This window comes from Entelurus aequoreus, linkage group LG01, assembly GCF_033978785.1.
Source record: "Entelurus aequoreus isolate RoL-2023_Sb linkage group LG01, RoL_Eaeq_v1.1, whole genome shotgun sequence".
Classification (NCBI taxonomy): Eukaryota; Metazoa; Chordata; class Actinopteri; order Syngnathiformes; family Syngnathidae; genus Entelurus; species Entelurus aequoreus.
In genome coordinates, this window is record NC_084731.1 from 23,848,321 (window position 1) to 23,876,039 (window position 27,719).

Sequence of the window (27,719 nt, forward strand, 5' to 3'; positions counted from 1 at the left end):
TGACCCATATTTTACATGTCAGTGTTAACATATGCTGAAGCTTCCCTATTGCACACGCAGTAAACAAGCATGTCAGCAACTATACAAGTGTCAACATTGGGCAACGACAAAACTGAAGTAAACAATGCTAAATAACTACAACTGTTATTAATACTGGCCTGCATTGACTCTTTCCCACATTCTGTGAAATAGCTACTCCACTGACCACTGTCTCCAATTTTACAACCATATATTTAATGGTGTTCTGATTTACACTGGGTACTTTTTTTCACCCACCATAATTTATTGTTTGTATAAACATGATTAGTGTCTATTGATGGCTATCTGTTTTATGCATCTGATTCGTAGAATGTGTTTTTTTAGAGCAAAAAATCTGAATTGTGTCACTTGAATCTTGTCACACTTGTGTTACTCCCAAGTAAAGATGGGTCACACCCTATGCATGAGAGATGGCCCACTTTTATATTCTCTTTTATTCATAATATATGACTTCAAATTGGCCATCTATGGAAAAACATAACAATTGACAGCTGGATCCTCCTTGGTAAGCGTGCAAACCGAGTCCTTTGTGACAAGCAGGGGTTAACCGTCTTTGCACGTGTGCGTGAGTGTGTGTGTTCGGCATACTGCACATAATGTCTTGTATTCAGCCTGTCAGCTGTACCCTCAGTATGTGGTAGACTTGTCAGCTGTAGGCCCGTGTGGGTGACAGCTGTTTCTCTGCGCCTTTCAGGCTGTGCCCCACCCACTCCATTCATCCCCTTTTAAAACAATTAATCTGCCAGTTCTACACGCTAATTTGAAGTCTTATGTGGAAGTAAGCCCAGAGACCTGAAAGTGTGATGAGCTTGGCAACACAGCTTCTTGGCATGACCTACCTTGTATTCTCAACAGATTAAGACCCATTAATACTGGAGTTCAGAAGAGTGAACAAAGGAGTGGTTTAATTTGGAACAGCGTTCATGTCTTTTGTCTTCCTATTATCCAGGATTCATAAGTCACCAAATGAGGCTATGGGTGTGCGCTAACACAGGAAGAGTGAAATGAAATCCACATTATGTTCTATTTGTCTTTTCTTTCTTGAGCTGTCATATGGGAGCTAAATTTCCCCATCTGCTGTTCATAAGTGTGCATTGCAGTGTGACAATGATTCACCATGACAATTGATAATGATGTGTCTGAGGGAAAGACAATAAAACAACAGCTCGAAAAGAATGGGCCTTCTAATCATGTCACAAACAGAACACAAGCAGCATAGAGGAGCACTTTCAATATTGACGTCAAATAGTATGAGGTCATCTAGTTGACCATTGTAGTGCCAGGCTAGAAATGGGGAGGACTTAGATGATGTTAACAGCCGTAGAGAATGGACTACTTAGGTGCAGCACAATAAACCTAACATAAATAGAAATAGTCTGTAAGATTAGGGCAGTCATCAGGAGTTCCCTGTTTGTCAGGGAAAATGTTAACCCTTAAATATACAGATAAGAAACACCTGGAAAATAATGAGATACAGTGTATACATGGAAACAGTTCAAATACAACGTGATGGCTAATCAGAGAGGTGTCTACATAATAATTCAAAGGTGTTGGTTTATACAACCCCTGACAAAAAATGTTGGAATCTTTAGACTTGGATGACGTTCATTCAGATATTTAATTTAGTAGAAAATAAGCAAATAACGGACATGACACAAAACTCTAGTCATTTTAAATGACAACTTTCTGGATTTAAGAAACACTAAATGAAATCAAGAAAATAAATTGTTGTAGTCAGTAACAGGTTAATTTCTAGGTCAAGCAGAGCGTCAAAATGATGGAATAACTCAATTTTGAGGATAAAATATTGTAATCACCCTGTAAATTTTCATTTCCATTACTAACACGTGCATCGGATTAAATGTGTTCATTAGTGTGCAGTTAAAAAGGATAATTCACACCTTGGAGAGTTGTTGCACCGGGTGGATTGACATGAATCATGGCTCTAGCACGAGAGATGTCAATTGAAACAAAGGAGATGATTATCCAACTTCTAGAAGAAGGTAAATCGTCACGAAAATATGTTGCTTACTCACAGTCACAGCATGGAATGGTTGTAAAAGGTGAACATACCGGTTGACCAAGGAAAACAGCAAAGCATCAAGACGGAAAATGTAAAACAATATGTATTGAAAACAGAAAATGCACAACAAAACAAATGAAGAACAAATTGGCGGAAACGGGAGTCGCCGTCTGTGATCGAACTGTAAGAAAGCGCCTAAAGGAAATGGGATTTAAATACAGAAAAGCTGAACAAAAGCCATCATTTACAACTAAACAGAAAAAACAAGGTAACGATGGGCTAAAATATCATGGACTACGATGACTGGATTGGAAGTCATATTTAGTGGTGTATCGCAGATCTGCATTGGGCAAGGTGATGATGCTGGAACTTTTGTTTGGTGCTGTTCCAATGAGATTTATGAAGACGACTGCCTGAAGAAAGCAAGCACATTTCCACAGTAATTGAAGTTATGGGGCTGCATGTCAGGTAATGGCACTGGGGAGATGGCTGTCATTACGAATGCACATGTTTACATTGACATTCTGGACACTCTTTTTATTCCATCAATCGAAAGACTGTTTGGGGATGTTGACATCATTTTTCAAGATGATAATGCATTCTGCCATAGATTTTAAAAAAACTGTGAAAACTTTCTTTGAGGAAAGATAAATAAGGTTAATGCCATGGCCTGCAAATAGTCCAGATCTCAATTAAATTAAAAATCTGTGGTGGAAATTGAAATAAATGGTCCATGACAAGACTCCAACCTGCAAAGCTAATCTGATAACAGCAATCAAAGAAAGTTGGAGAAAGATTGATAAAGAGCACTGTTTGTCTCTCATTAAGTCCACGCCTTAAGGACTGCAAGCCGTTATAAAAGCCAGAGTTGGTGCAACAAAGTACTTGTTGGCGTGTTTTTTGTTTGTCTGTTTTTTATGATTTCATAGTTGGTTTCTCATAATTGAGTCATTTCATATTTTTTACTCTGTTTGATCTAAAAATTAAACTGTTACTGATTACCACAATTTATTTTCTTGATTTATTTTAGGGCCCTAGTGGGTGAATGTGAGTGTGAATGTTGTCTGTCAATCTGTGTTGGCACTGTGATGAGGTGGCGACTTGTCTAGGGTGTACCCCGCCTTCCGCCCGAGTGCAGCTAGGATAGGCTCCAGCACCCCCCGTGACCCCGAGAGGGACACGCGGTAGAAAATGGATTGATGAATGAATTTTAGTATTTCTTAAAGTCAGAAAGTTGCCATTTGAAATGGTTATAGATTTGTGTCATGTCTGTTATCTGCTATTCTTCTACAACACTTAACAGTTGAATGAACATCCTCCAAGTGGGGTGATCCCATAATTCTTTGGTGTTGTATTAGTGCTGTCCAATGATACATTTTCTAAATTAGATTATAAACACTTTTGAATTTTGACTAAATGCGATTAATAGCAGTACATTATCTACCGGTACTTGCATAATTGCAGAATTGTAAAATATTAATTGTCTGTTTTCATGTACACTCGATGCATTTTAAATCTTGCCTTTTGATCTTTCAGATGTGCTGAAAGCACTGTTCTTTGTGACCCACTTGACTTTCATATGTGCAATCAACAGTGTATTGGACACAATACTGCATGTTCTATCACGCCTGTCTGTTCTTGTCATGGTTAACTAGTTCGCATCATAATGGCTCTCCAATAACGAAACTAGCCCTCCAGAAATAGATCCAACTGGTTTGTGCAGTCGACTGTATCAGGCGCATTAAACGACAAAGGATGGCATGCACTTGTTTTATGGCATGTGGTCACACTTCACAGTACATGATAAACCAAATAAAATACTATCTAGCCTTATAAATTAAAACATTTATTTTCTTCTTTGTATGTCCTTAAAGTCCAATGCACAGTTCAAGACTTTAAGCTCATATTTTATCCATCCATCCATTCATGGCTCTTCTTCCACTTATCCGAGGTTGGGTCGCAGGGTAGTAGCCTAAGCAGAGAAGCCCAGACTTCACTCTACCCGGCTACTTTGTCATGCTCCTACCGGGGATTCAGAGGCATTTCCAGGCCAGCTGAGCGGTATTGTCTCTCTAACGTGCCCTAGTCTTCTCCGAGGCCCTCCTACCAGTCAGACGTGACCTCAACACTTACAGAGGGAAGCGTCCGAAGGGCATCAGACCAAATGTGTGTAGGAGCAGCGGTTTAACTCTGACTTGCTACTGAATTACAGAGCTTCTCACCCTACCTCTAAGGGAGAGCCCCGCAATCCTACAGAGGAAACTCATTTCAGCTGTTTGAAAGTGCAATATTGTCCTTTCGGTCTCTAGCAATTACTCCAACGCTCATGACCATAGGTGAGGGTAGGAAGGAACACAGGTCAACCGGTAAATTGAGAGCTTTACCTACCTTCTGGCATAGTTCCGTCTTCACCATGATGGGCCAATGCAGAGCCTGCATCACTGCAGACGCCTCACCGATCTGCCTCGTCGATTTCACGATGCATTCTTTTCTTACTCGTGAAAAAGACCCCAAGGTACTTGAACTTCTACCACTTTGGTGAAATCTCATTCCCGACCCAGAGATGCCACTCCATTATTTTCTGGGCAAGAACCATAGGTTAACTCGTATTTTACTCATTTTATTTGAGATACATATACTGTACTATCATTGATAGTATGGCAATACAGATGAACACAGAACACAATGATTAGACAGACTTGGGAACGTTACCAGACAACTTTTTAAACAAGCTCAGTCAGCAGACAGCATGAAGTGACACACTGTTGGTTCACAAAAACTGTGGTATTTGTGTGACTAGTGGTGTATTTTTAACACATTTTCTATACATAGCCACTAGAAATTCATGATATCAATCGTATAAGTATTATAAGTTTAAATGTTCATCATTCCTTCAACATTGAGAATCTTATATTTAAAACCCTCGAATCAATCAATCAATCAATGTTTATTTATATAGCCCTAAATCACAAGTGTCATCTGATTTGCTCACTGCTGTAATGTTAGTGCATGATTATGATTGTTATTTTTGCAAGGTATGTTTCGAGCTGATTTACACACTGTTAGAAACGGAACATTCTTTAGTGTTTACCTGCATGGTTGATTCTAATTTGCTCTGATTTGTATTTATTGTTTGCATAATGTGGCACGGAAACATGTACCCGGTAAATTGACTGCAAAGAAAATTGTTCATCTGCTCACTTCATTTTAATGAGGCATAAAAAAACCGTCACAAAAATAGGAAACGTAGAGGTCGCTGTGCAATTCTTTACCATGGTCACGTTCAATAAAACTGTCACGTCTTCTACGAACACTAAAGTGTTTTTGGAAATGTGGTCACACAAACAAACAACAGGATATTGTTTCCATGTAGCTGCTCACGGATGTTCCATCGCATTATTTTTCCAAGTAACACTGCTTTCATGTTTGCTGCCTTGATTATTTGAGTTAAGCATGCGGCGTGGCGTTTCCATGACGTTTGTCTATTAATCACAGCTGCTACACATCAAGATCTGGTAATGACTGGCAAGCACGTTCCCCTTCCTATGTTTTACAACAAAGCCTTTCCAAATGTTTATCACCATCGTTTCACCTTCGGCCAGCAGCTCAGTTCTACCACCCTCACTGACAGAAACTGAGCCAATTATTTTTAATACCGCTGCAGTCTATAATGCAGTCTTCCTACGATTTTTCAGCATTTTGTAAAGATTGTCTTAAATGCCCAGCTTCGTAAGATTTTTTCACCAAAATTTAGGAGGTCTGTAGGTGCTTGTTGCAGTAAATTGCGGGAGGAAGTGAAAATTGCAAATAGATGTGATTTTACCTCTATGTAACAATACTAGTGAAATAAGTAATTAAAGCTTTTTTATATCACTGGCTCAAAATACAATCTAATACCAACACCCCCAGCAGTCATATGGTCTAAAGGACTTAATTCTCTATATTTCTACAAATTAAACATTTATTTTCAATGAAAACTGTTGTTCGGTCCAACTAAGATGACTGCCGTTTATGGCTGCCCGAAGCGCATGGGCGTACACAAAAACTGTCTCATAGAAGCGACTGACAATTTGCAGTCATGCTGTTGTTACGAGTTTTTACAGGTTGCTCAAAAAAGTTGCTCAACACAGTGCTCTGAATGTCAAAGTCAAAAAATTCATTGAAACGCGCGCGGTTAAGCGGCGGGAAACATTTTAAAATGTATATCATTTACGATATAAATTATATAAATTTGACCGATGATAGCGCTTTTAGTAATATCGTTATAATGCGCGTTGATCGCAATTTTGACATAAACAGGCGAACAAACGGGCGCTCAACGCACAGCATTTTTGCTAGCGGCTAATCTCCCTCCAAAGTGCAAAGCCACTGCTCAGTCAGCAATCCTCACCTTCATGGCTGCAAATGAACTACTTTCATACAAATGTCATTATCACTGGAGGACGAGGAATAGCTAAAAATGCTATACTACACACCGCAGCAGGATATGCTAATCGCAAGCTAAAGCTCTTGAATGTAAACAAAGGTGGACGGGTAAATAAAAATATCAACATTACTGATACCATGTATAGTATTAGTATCATATGATTTTTGTCTGATTATTATCGTGATCAAAAATTTAATTAATGATTAATGAAGTATCAATATCAGCATTGGTATGCCCAATACAGCCCCTGTAACTACATGGTATTGGATACCCAAATGTGTAGTATTGCCCAAAACTAATGTAAAGTATCTGTCACGAATGGGGGGTCACAGCTTACTGCGGGGTTCGTTCCCCCGGGATGCAGACGTACCACTCCGGACAGGACGTGCAGGTAGGAACATGATTTATTTGTTGAAATCAAACAGGAATACTCACGTAACTGTGCAAGAAGCAAACAATGAAGCCAGACTGAGCGTGGCGAGTAAGGTGAATAAATAGCTCTCTGATTAGTGGATGACAGCAGCTGAGCGTGCCGACCACTAACCAGAGGCAGGTGAACCCAATTAATCCCCATGGAAACTAAAACAAACCCACAAACAGGAACTAAGGGAATCCAAAACTAACAGAACATAACAAAACATGATCCGGGCCACGGATCATGACAGTATCCAAACAACAGAATATTAAGTGCTTAGTACATTTAAACAGAAGTGTAGATATAGCCATGTTACAGCAGAATGTAACCAGATATTAACAGTAATTTAGCACATAGATTAATAATAGTTTTGAGAAAATAATTCAACAGGAAATGACGCCATTGGTAACTGAGTTTACCGCATACATCAGCAACTAAATTAGGAAACCTTTGCAATCCGTTTTGAGATGGGGTTTTTTTTTATCATTTATATACCAAATAATATATTGTGTTATATATTGTTGTCATAAGAGGCTGTAATATATATCGCAATATACAGTCGTGGTCAAGTTTACACACACTTGTAAAGAACATAATGTCATGGCTGTCTTGAGTTTTCCAATAATTTCTACAACTCTTATTTTTTTGTGATAGAGTGATTGGAGCACTTACTTGTTTGTCACAAAAAACATTCATGATGTTTGGTTCTTTTATGAATTTATTATGGGTCTACTGAAAATGTGACCAAATCTGCTGGGTCAAAAGTATACATACAGCAATGTTAATATTTGGTTACATGTCCTTTGGCAAGTTTCACTACAATAAGGCGCTTTTGGTAGCCATCCACAAGCTTCTGATTGAATTTTTGACCACTCCTCTTGACAAAATTGGTGCAGTTCAGCTAAATGTGTTGGTTTTCTGACATGGACTTGTTTCTTCAGCCTTGTCCACACGTTTAAGTCAGGACTTTGGGAAAGCCATTCTAAAACCTTAATTCTAGCCTGATTTAGCAATTCCTTCACCACTTTTGTGTTTGGGATCATTGTCCTGTTGGAACACCCAACTGTGCCCAAGACCCAACCTTTGGGCTGATGATTTTAGGTTGTCCTGAAGAATCACATGGACAAAGATAAGACCTTCTGGAGGAAAGTTCTGTGGTCAGATGAAACAAAAATTGAGCTGTTTGGCCACAATACCCAGCAATATGTTTGGAGGAGAAAAGATGAGGCCTTTAATCCCAGGAACACCATCCCTACCGTCAAGCATGGTAGTGGTAGTATTATGCTTTGGGCCTGTTTTGCTGCCAATGGAACTGGTGCTTTACAGAGAGTAAATGGGACAATGAAAAAGGAGGATTACCTCCAAATTCTTCAGGACAACCTAAAATCATTAGCCCGGAGGTTGGGTCTTTGACACAGTTGGGTGTTCCAACAGGACAATTACCCCAAACACATATCAAAAGTGGTAAAGGAATGGCTAAATCAGGCTAGAATTAAGGTTTTAGAATGGCCTTCCCAAAGTCCTGACTTAAACGTGTGGACAATGCTGAAGAAACAAGTACATGTCAGAAAACCAACAAATTTAGCTGAACTGCACCAATTTAGTCCAGAGGAGTGGTCAAAAATTCAACCAGAAGCTTGTGGATGGCTACCAAAAGCGCCTTATTGCAGTGAAACTTGCCAAGGGACATATAACCAAATATTAACATTGCTGTATGTATACTTTTGACCCAGCAGATTTGGTCACATTTTCAGTAGACCCATAATAAATTCATTAAAAAAAACAATTCATGAATGTTTTTTGTGACCAACAAGTACGTGCTCCAATCACTCTATCACAAAAAAATAAGAGTTGTAGAAATATTTGGAAACTCAAGACAGCCATGACATTATGTTCTTTACAAGTGTATGTTAACTTTTGACCACAACTGTATATTGTTATTTTGCATGCTGTTGGCTTAAATTTTTTAAGCCCAATGCGGCTCCTCGGTCAAAAAGTTTGGACACCCCTGGTCTAAATAGAACATCTGACCTTGTTGGTGAGCTTCTTGTGGGTCTGTATTGACAACACGCCTGATACGCACTGTCCGTAGTAATGACTGTTGGTGACATCACATCAACAAGACAAACACAGTATACAATGTGTCTTTGTGGCTTTTTTTTTCACTTCGCTGCTCTCTGAGTGGCGCTTACTCAAGCGGGACTGCATGTCATCTTTTCTTCTGGTTGTGTGAGGTGTCAGTCACCATTTGAGGTGAACTCCGTCAGGGGCACACAGTTATGGCCGTGCGCTTGATTCGTGCAATGGAGGATTTGATGGCATCAGGCAGCCAGCTCATATGGAGCATGGCACATCAGACCTGGAGGAGGTGGCTGTTGCCATGTCGACGCCTCCTCGTAGCGTGGTTTAGGACTGAAAATTGCTACCAGGTATGGGCACTCCTTGACTAATCAATATTTATTTAGCAGGTTTATTTATGTGACAGCACAGATTGCTCTTTGGTGAGTCACAGAGCTTTGTTTTTAACAACACTCTCCAAGCACATATGGCACTCATCGCAGAACAGCACGACCACGCCGTTTGAACTCACTTTCCAAGTTGCTGTTGAAACCTTATTGTTTCTGGTACACCTCAATGATTTACACACCATGCAATCAAGCTCATGGGCAAAACTGAAGAACGTACCATAGTTTGCTTTTTTGCTTGTACCCTATTTTCCGGGCTATTAGCCACTACTTTTTCCCACGCTTTGCACCCTGCAGCTTATAAAACTATGCAGCTAACCTATGGATTTTTATTTGCTAACGGCCATCATTTTTGTATTCAACAAATAGTTTTGATATAACACTGACAGAGACACTGAAAATGTGTAGTTTTACTTCTGCTATGGTGCCATCTTTTGGACGTATGCACTCACTGCCGGTGCTGCGGGTTGAACATTTATTTTCTTTTTCGCTTACCTTGAACCGGAAGTATTACGCTCAAAAGGATTCTTCATTCATCACTCCAAGCAACGTCTAAGTTTTACAATATAACTAAAACAATTCATACTTACTAAACCGTCACTTGCGTGATGTCTGTAGGAGTTCTTTTTGGCATTCTTTTTGTATTGTTTCAGTTTCGTAAATTCACCAAAATGTTACCGTGGAGTTAATGAGCTGTTTAGCTGATTGGAGAACTAGCTGCCACAGCTAGTGGGTTCATGACAATTAACTCTGTTCTGTTTGATGAGCCATTTTACTGCCGTGTTACAGACACCGTTTTGAAACAATTAAGGTATGTAAATAAACATCTACAAAATCTATCGCATCGGTATATATCATCAGCTCATAGTCTGGTGTGGCTAATATATGTCAAAATATTTATTTCTTATAAAATTTAAAATACCGGTGCGCTCTATAGCCCGGAAAATACGGTAATTTGATGGATTTAACCGTCAAAGTTCAAGTTAAAGTACCACTGATAGTCACACACACACCAGGTGTGGCATACTTGCCAACCTTGAGACCTCTGATACAGGGGGGTGGGGTGGGGCGTGGTCGGGGGTGGGGCGGGGCGGGTGTGTGGTTGGGGGTTGGGGGCGTGGTTAAGAGGGGGGGAGTATATTTACAGCTAGAATTCACCAACTCGAGTATTTCATATATATTTCAAATATATATATATATATATATGTGTATATATATATATATATATATATATATATATATATATATATATATATATATATATATATATATATATATATATATATATATATATATATATATATATATATATGTATGAAATACTTGACTTTCAGTGAATTCTGGCTATATATATTTATTTTATTATACATATAAATAAAATAAATACTTGAATTTCAGTGTTCCGGAGGCTATCCAGTAGATGGCAGTATTGTCCTGTTTAAGAGTGTCACAACATTGCTGTTTACGGCAGACAAACTGCTTTACGGTAGACGAAAACGTGACTGCTGTTGTTGTGTGTTGTTACCGCGCTGGGAGGACGTTAATGAAACTGCCTAACAATAAACCCACATAAGAAACCAAGAACTCACCCTCGATCATTCTACAGTTATAACGTGATTGGGCAGGCACGCTGTTTATATTGTGGGAAAGCGCACGTGAAAACAGACTGTCGCCGCTGTCCCCACTCAGGTCCGCATGGAGCTGGAGGGGGCGTGACCTCCAGCTCCGTCTGAATTCCGGGAGGTTATCGGGAGAGGCGCTGAATTCCGGGAGTCTCCCGGTAAAACCGGGAGGGTTGGCAAGTATGAGGTGTGGAGAAATTACCCTCTGCATTTGACCCGTCCCCTTGTCCCACCCCCTGGGAGGTGAGAGGAGCAGTGAGCAGCAGCGGTGACCGCGCTCGGGAATCATTTTAGTGATTTAACCCCCAATTTCAACCTTTGATGCTGAGTGCCAAGCAGGGAGGTAATGGGTCCCATTTTTATAGTCTTTGGTATGACTGGGGCCGGAGTTTGAACTCACAACCTACAGATCTCAGGGCGAACACTCTAACCACAAGGCCACTGAGCAGGTCAACGTGCTAATGCACGTTAAACCATAGCACACTTGTTCGAAAGCACAGAGTAGAAAAGTCCATGATTGATTAGGTTTGAACATACAAAATTAGCTAAACAGCTCGCATACAACTTTCTCACAAGTATAGTCAGAACAATGCACCTGTTATTCCTTATTCCCTATCTTTATTAAATTGCACTATTTTACTATGTATCTTCTTTTTTTTTTCTTTTTCTAATATATATTATATTATATTATATTATATTATATTGTATATCTGCACCAGAGGACTCCCCATAATGCACTCAGTCATAATGTAATAATGCAAAGCTTTCAGTTAACATGGTGTATTATATCACGAAGAAGCCCACAATTGCACTATTTTGTTATGTATCTTTTTTTTTTCTTCTTTCTTGTATATATTATATTATATTGTATATCTGCACCAGAGGACTCCCCATAATGTACTCAGTCATAATGTAATAATGCAAAGCTTTCAGTTAACATGGTGTATTATATCACGAAGAAGCCCACAACCAACACATTATTTAGTATGGTTAAACTATGTCTGTGCAACAACATTTTTGTTGTAAAGGCAGACAGGTGAATGCAGTAGCAATTATTTTGAAACGCGCTGTGGAAATATGTGACCTAGATCAGACTACTGTTTGATGTAATTTTTCAAAACGCCACAAGAGGGGGACATTGCAGAGACACTACATTGTGCAGTATTGCTCTCTCCCAGCACAACAAAGGCATACCTTGTCCAGCATACAGTGCATCACTTATGTTACAGCCTAATTGCAAAATGGAATAAATATATATTTGTCCTCAATATTGTACACACAATGTCCCACAAAAAGACAATACAAAAACGTTTTTTTAAAGAACTTTTTGCAAATTAATTCAATGGAAAAAAAAAATCATATTCAAAGCCTTTGCCATGAAGCTCAAACAAGAGCTCAGGTACATCCTGTTTCAACTGATCATCCTTGAGATTTTCCTACAGCTTAATTGGAGTTAATTCAGTTGGTTAGACATGATTTGGAAAGGCACACTAATGGGGTTGTACGGTATACCGGTACTAATAAAGTAAAGCGGTAGTAATGAACTAAAAACGGTACTCATCTGCCTCTGAAAGGTTCAGAGGCGCACGTTAGGCAACGCACACGCTCGGAGCACTTCAGAATCAGAATATTTTTATTGCCATTGTTTGAGAACGGGTTCACAAACTAGGAATTTTTCTTGGTGCAAACGTGCGACATAAAACACATATAACACATATTTGGTATAAAAAGAGCTGTGACTGAGCTATCACTTACAAGCAGACACAGGGAGAATGGACCCATTTTGGCTTAAACAATAACGATAAAGGTGAAGCTATAAACACAGTGCTTTAAAAAATGGCCAGCTAGCGGCTAACATCCATCCGCAGTCGTCAGTGTTTTAACTACTTCTAAATCTATAATTCTCACCTCCATGGCGACAAATAACATAAGTTTCTTACAAGTATCCTTCCTGCAGGATGAGAAATAGCTAAACATGCTTCATTACATACCGTAGGAGGGTACAAAAGCTCACCGCTAACAGCAAGCAAGCTCTCCTGAATGTGAACAAATACCATGAGTGGGTCCACACAGACATCGACTGTAACGATACCAAGTAAAAGAGCCGTATCTAATAGATACTACAATGATTACATCTATATTTTTTATTGTCACAAAATCTTCTGTAATTTTTCTTATTGTTTATAAACTCAGGAAATAAGTCCCTGGACACAAAATAACTTTAAATATGACCAATGTATGATAGTGTAATGACTTGGTATTGGATAGATACCAAAATGTGTAGTATCACCAAAAACATATGTAAAGTACGCCAAACAACAGAAGAATAAGCGATTATTCAATTTTAACAGAAGTGTAGATAGAACATGTTAAAACAGAAAGCAAGCATATATTAACAGTAAATGAAGAAGTAGATTAATAATCAATTTTCTACTGCTTGTCCCTCATAATTTTGACTAAATAATAGAATGGGACATGACACAATATGTTACTGCATACGTCAGCAGCCAAATTAGGAGCCTTTGATTCCTTATTTACTACTAAAAGAGAAGTTGTCTAGTACGTGTTATTTAATGCCAAAATTGTTCTTTGATTGCAATTAAGAAACGTGTGTTTGATGTATCATAAGATTTTCTGTTTAAAATAAAGCCAATAATGACATTTTGTGGTACCCTTTATTTTGAAAAAGTATCGGAAATTATCGAAATTCATTTTGCTACCGGTACCAAAATATCAGTATCGGGACAACCCTAATATATAAATATATACTGTAAGGTCCAAGACTTCCCAGTGCCTGCACACACACCAAAAATGAAGTCCAAATAATTGTCCGTAGAAATAGCAAAATGTAGAAAAAGGGAAGCGCTGTGAATACTTTCCGGATGCACTGTATTTAATCTTTAACAATATAGTGCACGGGTGTCAAACGTATGGCCGGCCCACGGGCCGGATCAGGCCCGCAAACAGGTTTTATCCGGCCCGCAGGATGAGTTTGCTAAGTATGAAAATGAGCCGAAATTTTTGAATGAAAAAAACTGCTGTTCTAAATGTGTCCACTTGATGTCGCAATAGCAATTCTTTGTATCCTGGTAGATTATGCGACATATGTAAAAAAAAAAAAAGAAACCAGATGTTAGTGCACCAGTCGAGGAAAATGAGCAAACTACATAAATAACATCCTGTAAATTGATTTTGATATTTTTTTTTTCATCTTGATAGATTGAAAATTAACACCAATGAGTTGACTGATGAACATTATCACATAATTTATTCAGAAAGTATAAATAACGACAAATATAGTTAGAATACTATAAACCGCAACATGTAAGTGTAAAACAACAACATTATGATTTGTACATTTTCAGAATGTGCTTGTTCTATTTTTAAACAAAGAAAACAATCTGAAGTTGTCTTTATTTTTAGGCTATTGTGCCGTGATTTTACCTGTCTGGCCCACTTGGGAGTGGATTTTTCTCCATGTGGCCCCCAATCTAAAAATTACTTTGGCACCCCTGGTATAGTGTCATCCAGGAATTCTTTAGTCCACTTTTTATTATTATTATTTGTTTTTTAGAGAGGAGCATATTCATCAGACCAGGGCTGATACAATGAGACAATGTGTTGAGTCTTATAGGTGAAAGAACCTTTTTAAGTGTGACATATATAAATGTAAATGTGCAGCTTTTCAACTCATATCTCCAACCAAGGATGGCTATGTTGTATGGTATCTCATTAGCTGGGGTCAAGTTCCCATTTGGATGTCTGTCCAGCAGCTCAGCTTACCCATTGATTCGCAACAAAGGCACACTTGACACTCAAGTCAGCCACTGTTCATCCTCACAAAAGTTAAACCACCATTTATTCTCGCAGGCGGGCGGAAAAATGGCGTTTCGTAGATGGCCACAGGTGGAGGTGGAGGCTGTGCAATGAAGGCATCGTGTTGCAAAAGCTTGTCATCCCTCATGTTGTCTTTCTTTCTTCAGATGTCCGAGGGACGTCAGTGCCAGGTTCACCTGCTGGATGGTAGAAAGCTGCAGCTGCAGGTTCAGGTAGAAAGTGACACATGATCTCGCATTCCTGTGTGGGGTTTCACAATACATCCATTCTACTAACTTTTAGCTTGTGCCTCATTTTGTGTACAGTAAATGTCCAAAGATAATAACATATTCAACTGTTTTTTTCAGCCCAAGCTTTTATCCCGAGACCTGCTAGACTTGGTGTCATCACATTTTAACTTGAAGGAGAAGGACTATTTTGGACTTTGCTTCATTGATGACACGTAAGTACATTCGTTAAAACAACAACAACTTCCTTCTATTTATGTATAAACCCGGTTCCTTCGATTCCAAGAAGTCCGTTACATGTTTTCAATTACACAACATGAAGGACTGATAAGATGTTCTCCTCATCCTTGGTAGTGGTCAGAATAACTGGCTTCAGCTTGATCGAAAAGTCCTTGATCATGACTTCTCAAAGACGTCAACAACACTGGAACTTAAATTTTATGTGAGGTTAGTATGTTTTTTTGTAACTTTTACAACTATTAAAGCTTACTTTATTTTTTGATAGCGTGAGATGGTCATTTATGTGAAAGTGTAACAGTCTTTTGTATCTATTGGAAATGTTTAGTTTTATATTTAGTCTGTAGGTGTGTATTCACTATTGTTGTGGTATACACAGACCAAAGACACTGCAATTTTATTGTGTGACAGTAATAGTTTCTATTCTACTGTATTATGTTCAATTATGGTGCAGTTACATGTGTAGACCAGCAGGTGGCACTCATGTACATGCGTGATCACCATATTGTCAATAAAGCCAATGGACAACATTCCTACAAAATGTACCTGGTGTAACAAAGAGACCCTCTTTACAGATTTTACATTGAGAAGATCACCTTTTTAAAGGAGAACACAACAGTGGAGCTTTTCTTCTTGAATGCCAAATCAATGGTCTTTAATGTAAGTATTACCATTTGTTTGTGGATTGCGCAGCCCTTGGAGGCACTTGTGATTAAGGGCTATAAGTCAACTTTGATTTATTGATTGATTTGTGTGTGTGTGTGGGAAAAGATACATGTGTCTCAATAAGTTAGCATATCGTGCAAAAGGTATTTGCTTAAAGTAAATGTGTTAATTAGTTTTAGTAATGAATTTTTAGTCTACTTTATACTTGCATTTTCCTTCCCATCCTTACCCTTTCCATCCCTTGTAACTGAGCTACTGTGTGGAACAATTTCCCTTGTGGATCAATAAAGACTATCTTAGTCTAAGTCTAATTAGAGTGTGAACCAGTTGTTTACAATATTAAAGTTTTGTATTAATTTTGTTTCTTTTTAAAAACTATTAAGACATATATTCTTGAAATATTCCATTCTATGTGTAGCGACTTTATGGAATATACAAGTGTCCCTTTTCAAATAAATACACCTTTCAAAGATATTCAAATGTATTGAGATGCACCACTATGCACGTACATGTCATCCTGTACTGTACAAGATGTACATACTCACTCATTATACAAAGACACGTGTAAAAATGTGCTTTATTATTAAAATAATAATGTAAACAAGCCAATGTTTCTGTAAAAGACTCACAATGCAAATTACCATGTTTGTATGTTTCCACCACGCGGTGATATTTAAACTTGGGGTAATATCGAGAAAAACGAGCAGTACGTGAACGCAACAAACGGTCAAATTTTTGTAATCCCTGTTTTTTTCGCGGGGCTAGCAGACTGGTTGCCATGGATACAGACTGCTGAACCTGCTCGGACCGTACCATTGTGCCAAACACACTCCGTATCCTTGTAGGAACTCAAGTTAGACTGTCCAGGCACCAGAATTAGTTAACTTTTTTATTAAATATCACGACACTGGGTTTATATAAAAACTATTTTGATAGCATGTGCTTACAAACGTATTGTTTAGAACAGCGCGGTCCCCATGGTAGTGGTTTAGTCCGTAACGAGAGGACCGAGGTACGGTCAAGTGTTTGGCGGAACTGCACTTTGCAGTCGTGTTTAAATTTTGTTGCTTTTTAATCCCAACTTTTTTTTTCTTCTTCTAAATGAAAACAGGAGACAATCGAAGTGGAGAGTGGACATGTATTCAAGTTAGCTGCATTCGCGTTGCAGGTAAGAACGCCGCTTTCATACTAAAATCATGTCATTTACACTGATAGCGACATTTCAAACAGTTCCTGTTTGTTCGGCTCAACTAGGGAAAGAACACAACACTCGGCCGTCTTTTTTGCGCTTTTGAATTACACTAAAACTTATTTAGGCAAAATATCTAACATAAAACTGACACAAAATAAAATGTGAATCATGTACATTCGTGTATTATGTAATAATATAGTATAGCTACACGCGTGTTATACATACATATGTACATCTTTACAAATTGTATATTGCAGCTATTCAACAATTGAACATTTCAGCCCTTATTGTTTGTACTATAGCCTACTGTCTTAAAAATGTCTGGTGTAGCAAAGTAATTTTCTGTCAAATCAAAATATATTTTGATATGTCTACTGTATATAGAAGTTTCACAGGTAAAATACTGCGTATTAAGTCATTAAGTGAGTCTTGTTACAATGTTGTTATTCACTTCAATATTCACCTTTTTTTTCAGGAAGCCAACGGGGATTACACAAGGTAAGAGCATTTTGTGTAGTTAAGACAAATGTTAATCCGTAAAGGCGTACATTTCAGAATAATATAATAATTGTCATTTCACCCTGTGTATTGCAACCACAAACCTATATTAATAAACTAGGGATGTTTTGAGCATGGTGTTATGCTGCCTATACGGATCATCGGCCGATACAATACTGACACCGATCACATGTATTACCTGCAAATGTTCCCACATTTTATCATGAATGCTGTTGATAGTTTACCAATATCAACACAATATTTAAACTACTTCCCTATTTATTCTCTTTCATTACATGCAATTGTTTAACCAAAACAAAGTCAAGAGTACACACTAAGTACTTGTTTAAATCCATTTGATTGTTGCTCTGGAAGTCCTCATGTGTCCAGAGACTTACCATGAATACCATAACCCCCCACAAGAAAGTTTTTTTTTATAAAAAAAAAAAATAATTGACTTAATCACTCTAGTATGGATCATATAGTGATACTACCCTTGGTATAGACATCGCCAATTTATGGATTGATCTGATTGATCTCTTATGTGACGGTACTGCAGTGTTTTTCAACCACTGTGCCGCGGCACACTAGTGTACCGTGAGATATTGTTTGGTGTGCCGTGGGAAATTATGCAATGTCACCTAATTGGTCAGAAAAATATTTCTTGCAAACCAATAATTATAATCTGCAAACAATGTGCCGTTGTAGAGTGTCTGTGCTGTCTGGAGATAAGCAGAGTAACCATGTAATACTCTTCCGTTGGGATGGGGATGGCGTGGCGTAGTTGGGAGAGTGGCCGTGCCAGCAACCTGAGGGTTCCTGGTTCGATCCCCAGCTTCTACCAACCTAGTCGCGTCCATTGTGTCCTTGAGCAAGACACTTCACCCTTGCTCCCGAAGGGTCGTGGTTAGCGCCTTGCATGGCAGCTCCCGCCATCAATGTGTGAATGGGTGAATGTGGAAATAGTGTCAAAGCGCTTTGAGTACCTTGAAGGTAGAAAAGCGCTATACAAGCATAACCCATTTACCATTCCGTACCAGTAAGTGGCAGCAGGTAGCTCATTGCTTTGTAAGCCTACTTTGAGACAAGATAATTATTGATGGTTATGGTTTGAAGTCATATCAAACAATTGCGTCAGGTATTTGATGAGAACAACTTTATATTGTCAATATAGGCCATTTTCTGCCTGTGTCATGTATTGGTTACTCGGGTCACAGGACAATACCGGAACCATTGTAAGGGGAACTTAAGGGCGGGGGACTCAGGATATGATGAAATGTTGTGTGTTGGACACCTGGAAGTGGAAAAAGTAAGAGTGGGAATAAAAGGCACAAAAAGACAAGCTTTCTTTTGGTGTATTATTAAGCTTAGATTGCTAATAAGTGAACTAATAAGTGACAAGTTTGGCACACAACAATGGCAACGAGGATGGGATAGTGTCCCCTGGATTTTTTCAATTAAAAAAAAGTGCCTTGGCTCAAAAAAGGTTGAAAAACACTGTTGTACTGACTGTGACAATGCTGACACACCAACAGTTGTCATATTATTCTCTCGCTAACTCTTATTAATCTACTTGTCAATTTCATGTTCATAGCTGCTTACTTTCTGATGTAACTTGGTTCCATGCACACTTTTAAACTTTACTAAGCACTCATTTCTTGGTGGTGTTTCAAGCTACCTTATCGGTTAGCTTTAGTTATTAGGCTCTTGGCTTGCTCTTGGTGTCTAATATGTTTAGCCTCGTACTCCAATAATACTTGATAATGAAACTTAAACTAGAAAATGCAGTTTATTTGCCATCATCATCAAGGGTTGGAATTGGGGGTTAAATCACCAAAAATTATTCCCGGGCGCGGCTATGCTGCTGCCCACTGCTCCCCTCACCTCCCAGGGGGTGATCAAGGGGATGGGTCAAATGCAGAGGACAAATTTCACCACACCTAGTGTGTGTGTGACAATCATTGGTACTTTAACCTAAAATCAAGGGTGATGGGTCAAATGCAGAGAATAATTGTGCCACACCTAGTGTGTGTGTGACAATCATTTGTACTTTAACTTTAACTTTAATAATGGAGGCGATTATTATTAATTTAGGGGCGCGGCTCCACACTGAGTATGGTAGTATGGAGATACATAATTAGATGCTGGCCGCTTGTCAGCCGGGGATAAAAAAAAAACAGTGTCAATTAGACGGGATGGGTGTTTGTAATTGGCATTTAAAAACAACAGTAATGGCCAATCACATACTTCTTCACAAAAATGGTCCGATACCGAATGTGGCCGATCAATTGGTGCATCTATTGCAAAATATTGCATAATTTTACTCTGTTACTGTGATCCAGTAACATTTGTATCCACATTAAATATTGATAATAATAATTAGGTCTGGTATTGTTTTGACATACCGTACTTTAGTAAAGTGGCATGGAATTATATACCAAAGTATTTTGACAATGTCATTTAAAAACATAGCATTGCTTGTTTTAAGAAATTACAAAATGTATAGATTTTGTATTTGTTTGTAGTTTTTTTTGCAGATTTATCCACTGATGTCTCCTGTTTGTGTTAACATTGACTGCATTTTAAAAATGTGTATATATACTGTATATCCATATGCATGCCAGGGTTTCCCCTAATGTATTTGATTGTGGCGGTGTGCCACGGCAACATATTAACCGCCACACCTAAAAAAATGAGGCTTTTTACGTGAATACATAGTATAGCAGGGGTGGGCAATTAATTTTCACCGGGGGCCGCATAAGCAACCCGAGCACTGCTGGAGGGCCACACGACAATATTTCAATTAAATTTTGCTCAATATTATTTTTGATATACCATAAGATAAATAATGATGATAATAATTAATAATAATAATAATAATAATTTCATTTAACCTAACTTAACTTTATACAAAAGCAGATTGCTTTTTAAGGTCACTTTATCCTGCATTATCCAACATTTTTCCCCATCAGATTTGGACAACCATCTGTTGTTAAAAATAGTTTTTAATCATATTTATTCTATATTGTTTTTTATATTGGTTTTATATGTAATTGTTTTTTCTTTTTATTCAGTCATTGGTGGAGCTAAGGATAATATTTGAATATTGTTTGTAATATTGTTGTGCAGCACTTTGGAAACATTTTGTTGTTTAAATGTGCTATATAAATAAAGTGGATTGGATTGTCACACCTGCCAGCTTGTCCCAACACGCATTCACCTCTGTGAACAAGTCATTACCTGTGGTTGTCTCTTTAATTGACTGCATCAGAGCTCTCATCCAAAGTTAGCGAAAAACAGTCCATGTCTCCGGGCATTATCAGCGCAACAAAGTCCAATAAGCACTCCTTAATAAACTCTCCGTCAGAAAACGCCTTACTTTTTCTGGCGCTTTTGTGAGAAATGACGAAACTTGTCCTGACGGCTGCATCTCTGGGGGTGTGAAATATGGCACAAAGTCCTTGTTGGGTTTGCCGTTTTACCATCAACGCATCAGCCTCCCTTGCGCGCGCTTCATCAGACACATTCCGGTATTTTCCCTCGTGTTTCTTCGTGTAGTGGCGATTAAAATGATATTTAAACACAGCAACCTGTGTACCACACATTAAGCACACGGCTTTACCATTAATTTATGCAAAGAAATACTTGGCAGTCCATGTCTTGTTGGAAACACGCCATTCCTCATCAACTTTTCTTTTTTTAGTGTCTCATCACTTGTCTCTATGCACCTTCACTCACAGGTTCCCCCCGGACATACGGCATAAATAACACATTTCAAAATAAAAGCAGCACAGTTGTATTGCGCGCACGACATAGATGTTTTTTAAACTTTATTTTGTAATTTGTAATTGCGCCGTTCAATTCACTCACAATCGCACACGCGCATACGTCCACACGGAAGTAATACAAATAACGCTTTTCAAAACAAAAGCAGCACCGTTGTATTGCACACTCGACATAGATACTTTTTGAAATTTATTTTGTAATTTATGATTGGCCTCACGCGGGCCGGACAGGGATGCGCAAAGGGCCGGATGCGGCCCGCGGGCCGTACAATGCCCAGGTCTGTAATATAGTAATACAATATATTGTAGCGTCCAGAAGAACACACACAAAGTCTGACGCTATTTTTAGCTTTTATTGCCAAATTTATGCTAACAATGGGCCTGATTTCAACAAGTATTTCCTGTGTGCACACACGTCCGCCTCCTTGTTTCACTCCTAGACACACAACACTTCCTCATTCCACACCACAGACCATGAGAAAAATGAACATCATGACACACAAACATACACATTAACTAACACCAGCAGGTAATTACATTATGAATGGATATACGTATAGTTTATCATTTACTTATTATTGACTAGTAATGCACTGAAAATTTGGCCACGGAAAAAAGTATATAACAACCGTATGTTATGTATAAATGTTTTTCCTTTTTAAAGAAAATATACATATGCATCATAGCAAATAATGTGATGACATATTGACCACCCCACAGGCGTCAATCGAGGGGAAACCCTGCATGCATTATAGCTGAAATTATGTTTAAGTGGTGCTAACACTGTGACCATGATGAATGGAGTTGGAAGTTAGGGGGTGTTAGGCATGTCAACAATGTGCCATACAATACATTCAGTAGTTAAGTGTACTCATTCTGCTCAAAGTGATGTCGTCCTTCAGAAGCAGGAAATGTTACTTTGTATATATGTACTGTAGGTAATGTTCCACCGGCCTCAATCAGATTTCTACTTATTGCTTGCCGACTTCCCTCAGTTAATCATTCTCGAAATCACCAGCCACATGAATCTGAAACTCGCGTGTGAAGGCAGAAATGCTACATTTTCAAAAATCTCAACAATCACCTTTTTTTGTAATAGAAACCTAATCATGACTTTGTTTGGACATACATATTTTTACTTAGACAATGCTTTTTGTGTGTGACTCTTTTTGGAGACTTAGCCTTCCTAATCTGCCCAGCAGTGGAGATAAGCTTAGTGGGCCTCACAGAGGCTTGTCCGCCTGATAAGGTGTGTTGTTTTATTTTACCAGGCAATGAAAGGAAGAGCATTCATTGGCTGTGGTCTGCAGTATACACTGCTCAGCATGAGCGTGTGGCTCAGCTGCAGAACAAGTGTCTTGCCCTAATGTTGGCCTCTGTCCTCACTGGACACACAACTGTTCCCCCTCAGAAATTAGGCATGTTTGAATGCACTCTCCAATGTGCAATGCTGAAAATGCACTTTGACCGCCTGTCCAACCCTTGTCTTTGGCCTCTCGCATCAAACTTGGCACCACCTGTTTGTGCACGATGACTGCCTCATTATTCAAAAGCATCAATGAGCTCATACAGTACACATTGATTGATGTTTCTTACAGCTTTATTTCGAGTCATATGATTAGGAAAATGTGTGTGTGAACATTTAGCTTGTAGGCACGGGGATAGGCTGTACTTTAAACCTTCCCGCAAGAATGAAAGCTTGCACAAATTAGGCTTTTTCGCTGGTGCATCCCCCGTGTTTTGTGGCAGTATTTCTCTTTCCTGTCAGCGATCCCCTTTGTTTCTGCTGAAGAGGCTCAATAAATCCCCTCATAAAGCGTGAAGTATAAATGAGCCTCCTTTACACAGTATCAGCAAAGGGCTCTGTAGCAGTGAGATTAGCTGGAGTCCTCCTCTTCTGGCAGTCAGCTGCTTTAAGAAGGATGATCCTGGTCAACTGTCCAATAGTAGACAACTTGAGTCAAGTTGTAGCACCGTGGGGCAACCCCCGACTGAGTGTGGAATTAATGCGCTCAGATTTATTGTATTCAGACTCCTTTTTTGGAAACATTTCATGCTGTTATGTTTCAAACATTGTTGCAATTGATTTTTAAGGCAACAATGTATTATTGCAGCTATTATTCAGCTTTTGGCTATGTAAGTACAGTACTAATTTATAAGTGCCTCCATTTTTTGTTTCGCAAATGCAAATAGCTTAGCATCTCAGACACTTTTTTAGACACTGTCTGGAAATTAGCATCAGCGTGCATTGGTTAAATTACTAAGTTAAATATTATGTGCGTATAACTCAAATATACCAAACCAAAATGACAGCTGTTGTGTTGGATATGTTGGTTAAGTTTATATTCTGCTATTTCTGCTCGCTTAGATTTCGCAAAAAGCTTCTAAAATACATTTTTAAAGAGATCTGTTGCCACGTACCAGTGTAGGGCTGCAGCTTTCAATTATTTTGGCAATCGACTAATCTATTGATTCGTTTGTTCAATTAATCAGATGAAACACTTTTAATAGCCTCAATGCAAATTTTAGAGAAACTAGGTTTAATAAACACTTTTTCTACTTACCATAACCATCATCTTTAATTTTTTCTAATAAATGCACATCATCAACATTGAAATTGTCAGTTTCAGACATGCTTTAACGAGAAATGAAAGTACGTGTAATATGTGATGTATCATATTGATTTTGTATACATCAGTGTTGGCGCCAAAAAATTAGGGTCACATCAAGTCATAAAAATGGGGTCCCACAGTAAATATTTGGGGTCCCACTTTTTTGTAACCGTTTTGAAAACAAATGATAAATGTATGCATTATCCTGTTATATCTCACATTCTATATTGTGTTTTGGAAAAAGGTTGTCATAAACGTTACTTAATTCATTAAAAAAGTAATACAAAAGAAAAAAATTGTTATGCATACATAAATTTATTGATTGACCTGCAAAGTATGTTTTTGGGGTGGAGGAGTCTGGTCGGGTGTTGGTTAGCTTGAAGCTAACAGCTAGCCTGTTTCCATCCTCGAACGATGTCGATACAGCAGGAGATAAAAGTGACTTTTCCATGGACTCACAAAGACTAAAGCAACTCATTTACTGGAGACATGGCACAGGATGAAGTTAAAAAGGTTGACTTTACACTTTCCTTAGTGTTTACCATGAAGTCTTTCTTTTGACAGCCCCTCGCGGTAAAGTTGTCCAAGTGCAAATTGAGGCAGTATCTATGATTGATAAACCTTTCGGTGAATCAAAATGAAAGAAATTGTACTGGGAAGTTCATTACTTTGACGGACATCCGAAAATGCACTTCCTTTCTGATTTCAATGCGTAAGAAGACACAAAAAGTGTGTTAACGCCAACAGTGTACATGTTGGAAATAAAGCTCAATTAAAACTCAAATTGCACTTTTATCATGTGCACGGTAACAAAATATAAATAAAAAGTATCCGTTGTTCACCGCCACACAGATCACAACATACGCGCCACTGCTCTCATTTACACTCTATTGCAGCGGCTGTATGGAAACCCTGTGCACGTATTTAAAGTTCCGGCCACCCCATGTGGTATGTATTTGATAAATTTTTAGTAGTTACACTCATTAAAAGATTAATCAAAGCAATCGTTGCTGCAGTATACAAGCATGCGTGTGTCTGTGGAGCATTCTGCCACACAGAATGGCGTGAGAGTAGCATTGAGACAGTCCAGTTGGGATCGATTGAATACCCTGAGAATACGATGACCTGGATGAATGAGAACACTCTTTGATAAAGGTGGTCCTAAATTTTAGTAATCGATTAATCTATTGATTAGTTTGTTCGATTATCGATAAGTAATCAGATAGTGCTCATGGAAAATAGTTGATATAAACAACCATTTTTATGTTTGCAGTTAACACCATTTTTTTTCTCAAAAAAATGCACATCATCAACACTGAAATTGCACTTTTAAAATGAATGAATTGATAAAAATAGAAAATATAAACTGTTGCCGCCACAAATACATGTGCTTATGTGCGCTGTATTGCAGCAGCCATGCAGAAAAGACCACATTTTAGTTCCGAGTACTCATTGTGGTCCAGATTTGATCAGATTGATTCATTACACAATTAAAAAAAGCATTAAAGGTAAATAGAAGCTTTTTTCGAAACAAATTAATCATTTTAAACGTGCAGCTGGGATAGGCTCCAGCACACCCCCGTGACCCCAAAAGGGACAAGCGGTAGAAAATGAATGGATGGATGGATAATCGATTCATTGTTGTAGCTCTAAACTAAGCACAAGTGGAAAGAGGAAATGAAAAACATGTACGTTATCTGGTGTTAGAAGATTAAAATGATAGGAGAACATTGACTTTGTAGTTGTTTTTATTAAGTCCACGCAAACAGAAGAAAATGTTTCTTCTCCCTTTTGCATAAATAAAAAGCAGAGTCAAAACTTCAGTTTGGCGGCTCACTGTTGAAAGCCATTTGCTTCAGTTGCTTCAATAAATACTAATCACTTGCACACTATTGACCTAATTTGTCAATTGACATTGACTTAACACTTGGTTGTTGTTGCCATCATCCTCAAGTGTACTTGTGAGTGTTGCCTGGTATTGGTTCATTCACGGAAACATTTTCTCTCATCGTGCCCCCCTCCACAATCACCACATGTGAGTTGTTTAGAATAGCTGACACAGGAGTATTATCTCCAGAACGCTGGGTAGGCTGCGCTGGGCTGGGCTGTACCGTGTGTAGGAATTGGCCCCACGCTCCAGGCTGTGGGGAGATAACAGACGTAGTAATGAATTCCAGATTGCTGACAGGGTATTGTGTAGATCACACCGACAACGCCTGGCCCCAACTCCTCATAAAAAGTATGCCATCAAACACACAGCATAGTGCCGTGGCAGCAAAATGCAGCCAACCTGGGAGAGGTAGCAACAGGGAGCTGTGAGCCCCTCTGCCCTTGCTAAAGCTCAACCTTGTTTTTGATTGGTAAGGTAGTTCACGTAACTGGATCATTATAGATATTGCTGTCAAATTCCATTAAGGCCTGATTTGTCAATTACAGAAGTCAATTTAAGGTCAAATGGCGATTGGTCTGAAACCCTAATCCTTTTATTTTTCATGTTATAGGATTAGTTGGTTTCATTTTCAAATAGTGAACTGCTTTTGGCCAGTCCTTGGACTTCAACATAACCTTCCAACAAAGGCAATAGAGTCTGCCAAGAGTTTTGAATAGCTTTTGTTTAGGTCCCCAGTGGACTGGCTTGCCAGGCCAGCTCTCTTTTTGTTCAGAACAAACTGTGTGCGTTACCTTCGACTCGATGTTAGTGAGTCAGACCTCTTCAGCGTAGACTTTGGCAGGGGCACACCAGCATTTGACTACACAGATAACTTGGCCAGTCTGTGTATTTACTTGTCTATGTTGGACTTGAAGTCAGAGATTGCGGGTAAATCTCTCATGGGTCAATCTTTAACTACTCAATGAAGGTAAATCAATGCGCTTTTGTGTACATTTGCTATTTTCAAGCACTTTCTATGTTTTGAAGTAGCTTTGGTAGTTGGATTTATTATGTCTTCTCTAGGTCTCTTAATGTTCTTTATGACTTAAAGGCCGTCAGTGTTCTTTGAAATATTAAGCTTGGCAAGACATCAGAGAAGCTAATGTTTATTCTTGGCACACAGTGCTTAAGGTCTTTGTATTGAATATTAAAAAGACAAAGACACTTTTCTGACAGTGCAGCTTTTCAAAATCACCTCAATAATATTGAAAATGGATGGTTGGATGGATATTGCTGTTGTTATGAAGCCCTAAACATTTTAAATAATCTACTTAGAACCACAAGAGTTTCAGAACAATGTGACTGTGGCTGGGAAAGGGAATAACTGAATGCCTGACATTTTTTAGTCTCATGTATGGCACATATAGCTAGTAATTACACTGTAATGATATGTTTATCATCATCTTCAGTGCAAACTTAGAGTATTTTTGTGTCTCACCCTTGATATAAAGAATACATGAAAAACTTGATTCCCTTTTCAGAGAAACATTTGAAATGACTTGTTTTATGTATGTATAAATATTTTTCTTGTTTTATTTATTTATGTCTACAGCACTGAAACTGCCAGATCAGATCTGAAACAGCTCCCAGTTCTGCCCACCCAAGTTCTCAGAAAGCACCCGTCTCTTAGTTATTGGTAAGTTTGCAGTCTCTTAAAGCCACATAGTGTACACGGTAGGGCTGCACAATTAATAAAATTTTAATCACGACCCTGATTTTGGCCGCCACGATTAAATGAAGGTGAT

The 27,719-nt window shown here is 38.5% G+C and overlaps 1 protein-coding gene across 3 annotated transcripts in view; it reads left to right on the forward strand.

Moving 5' to 3' along the window:
• Positions 1–27,719, forward strand: part of frmd4ba (FERM domain containing 4Ba) — an 89,270-nt gene that overhangs the window by 26,920 nt on the left and 34,631 nt on the right. The window contains exons 2-8 of one of the 3 annotated variants that reach the window (XM_062046073.1): positions 14,974–15,039; positions 15,175–15,269; positions 15,409–15,501; positions 15,867–15,951; positions 17,069–17,125; positions 17,625–17,647; positions 27,527–27,610. In XM_062046073.1, the coding sequence (XP_061902057.1) occupies positions 14,974–15,039; positions 15,175–15,269; positions 15,409–15,501; positions 15,867–15,951; positions 17,069–17,125; positions 17,625–17,647; positions 27,527–27,610 (503 nt within the window). Of the gene's footprint in view, positions 1–14,973; positions 15,040–15,174; positions 15,270–15,408; positions 15,502–15,866; positions 15,952–16,879; positions 16,970–16,996; positions 17,126–17,624; positions 17,648–27,526; positions 27,611–27,719 lie in introns of those variants that run through there. The other 2 variants (XM_062046074.1, XM_062046075.1) reach the window with 2 other exon arrangements.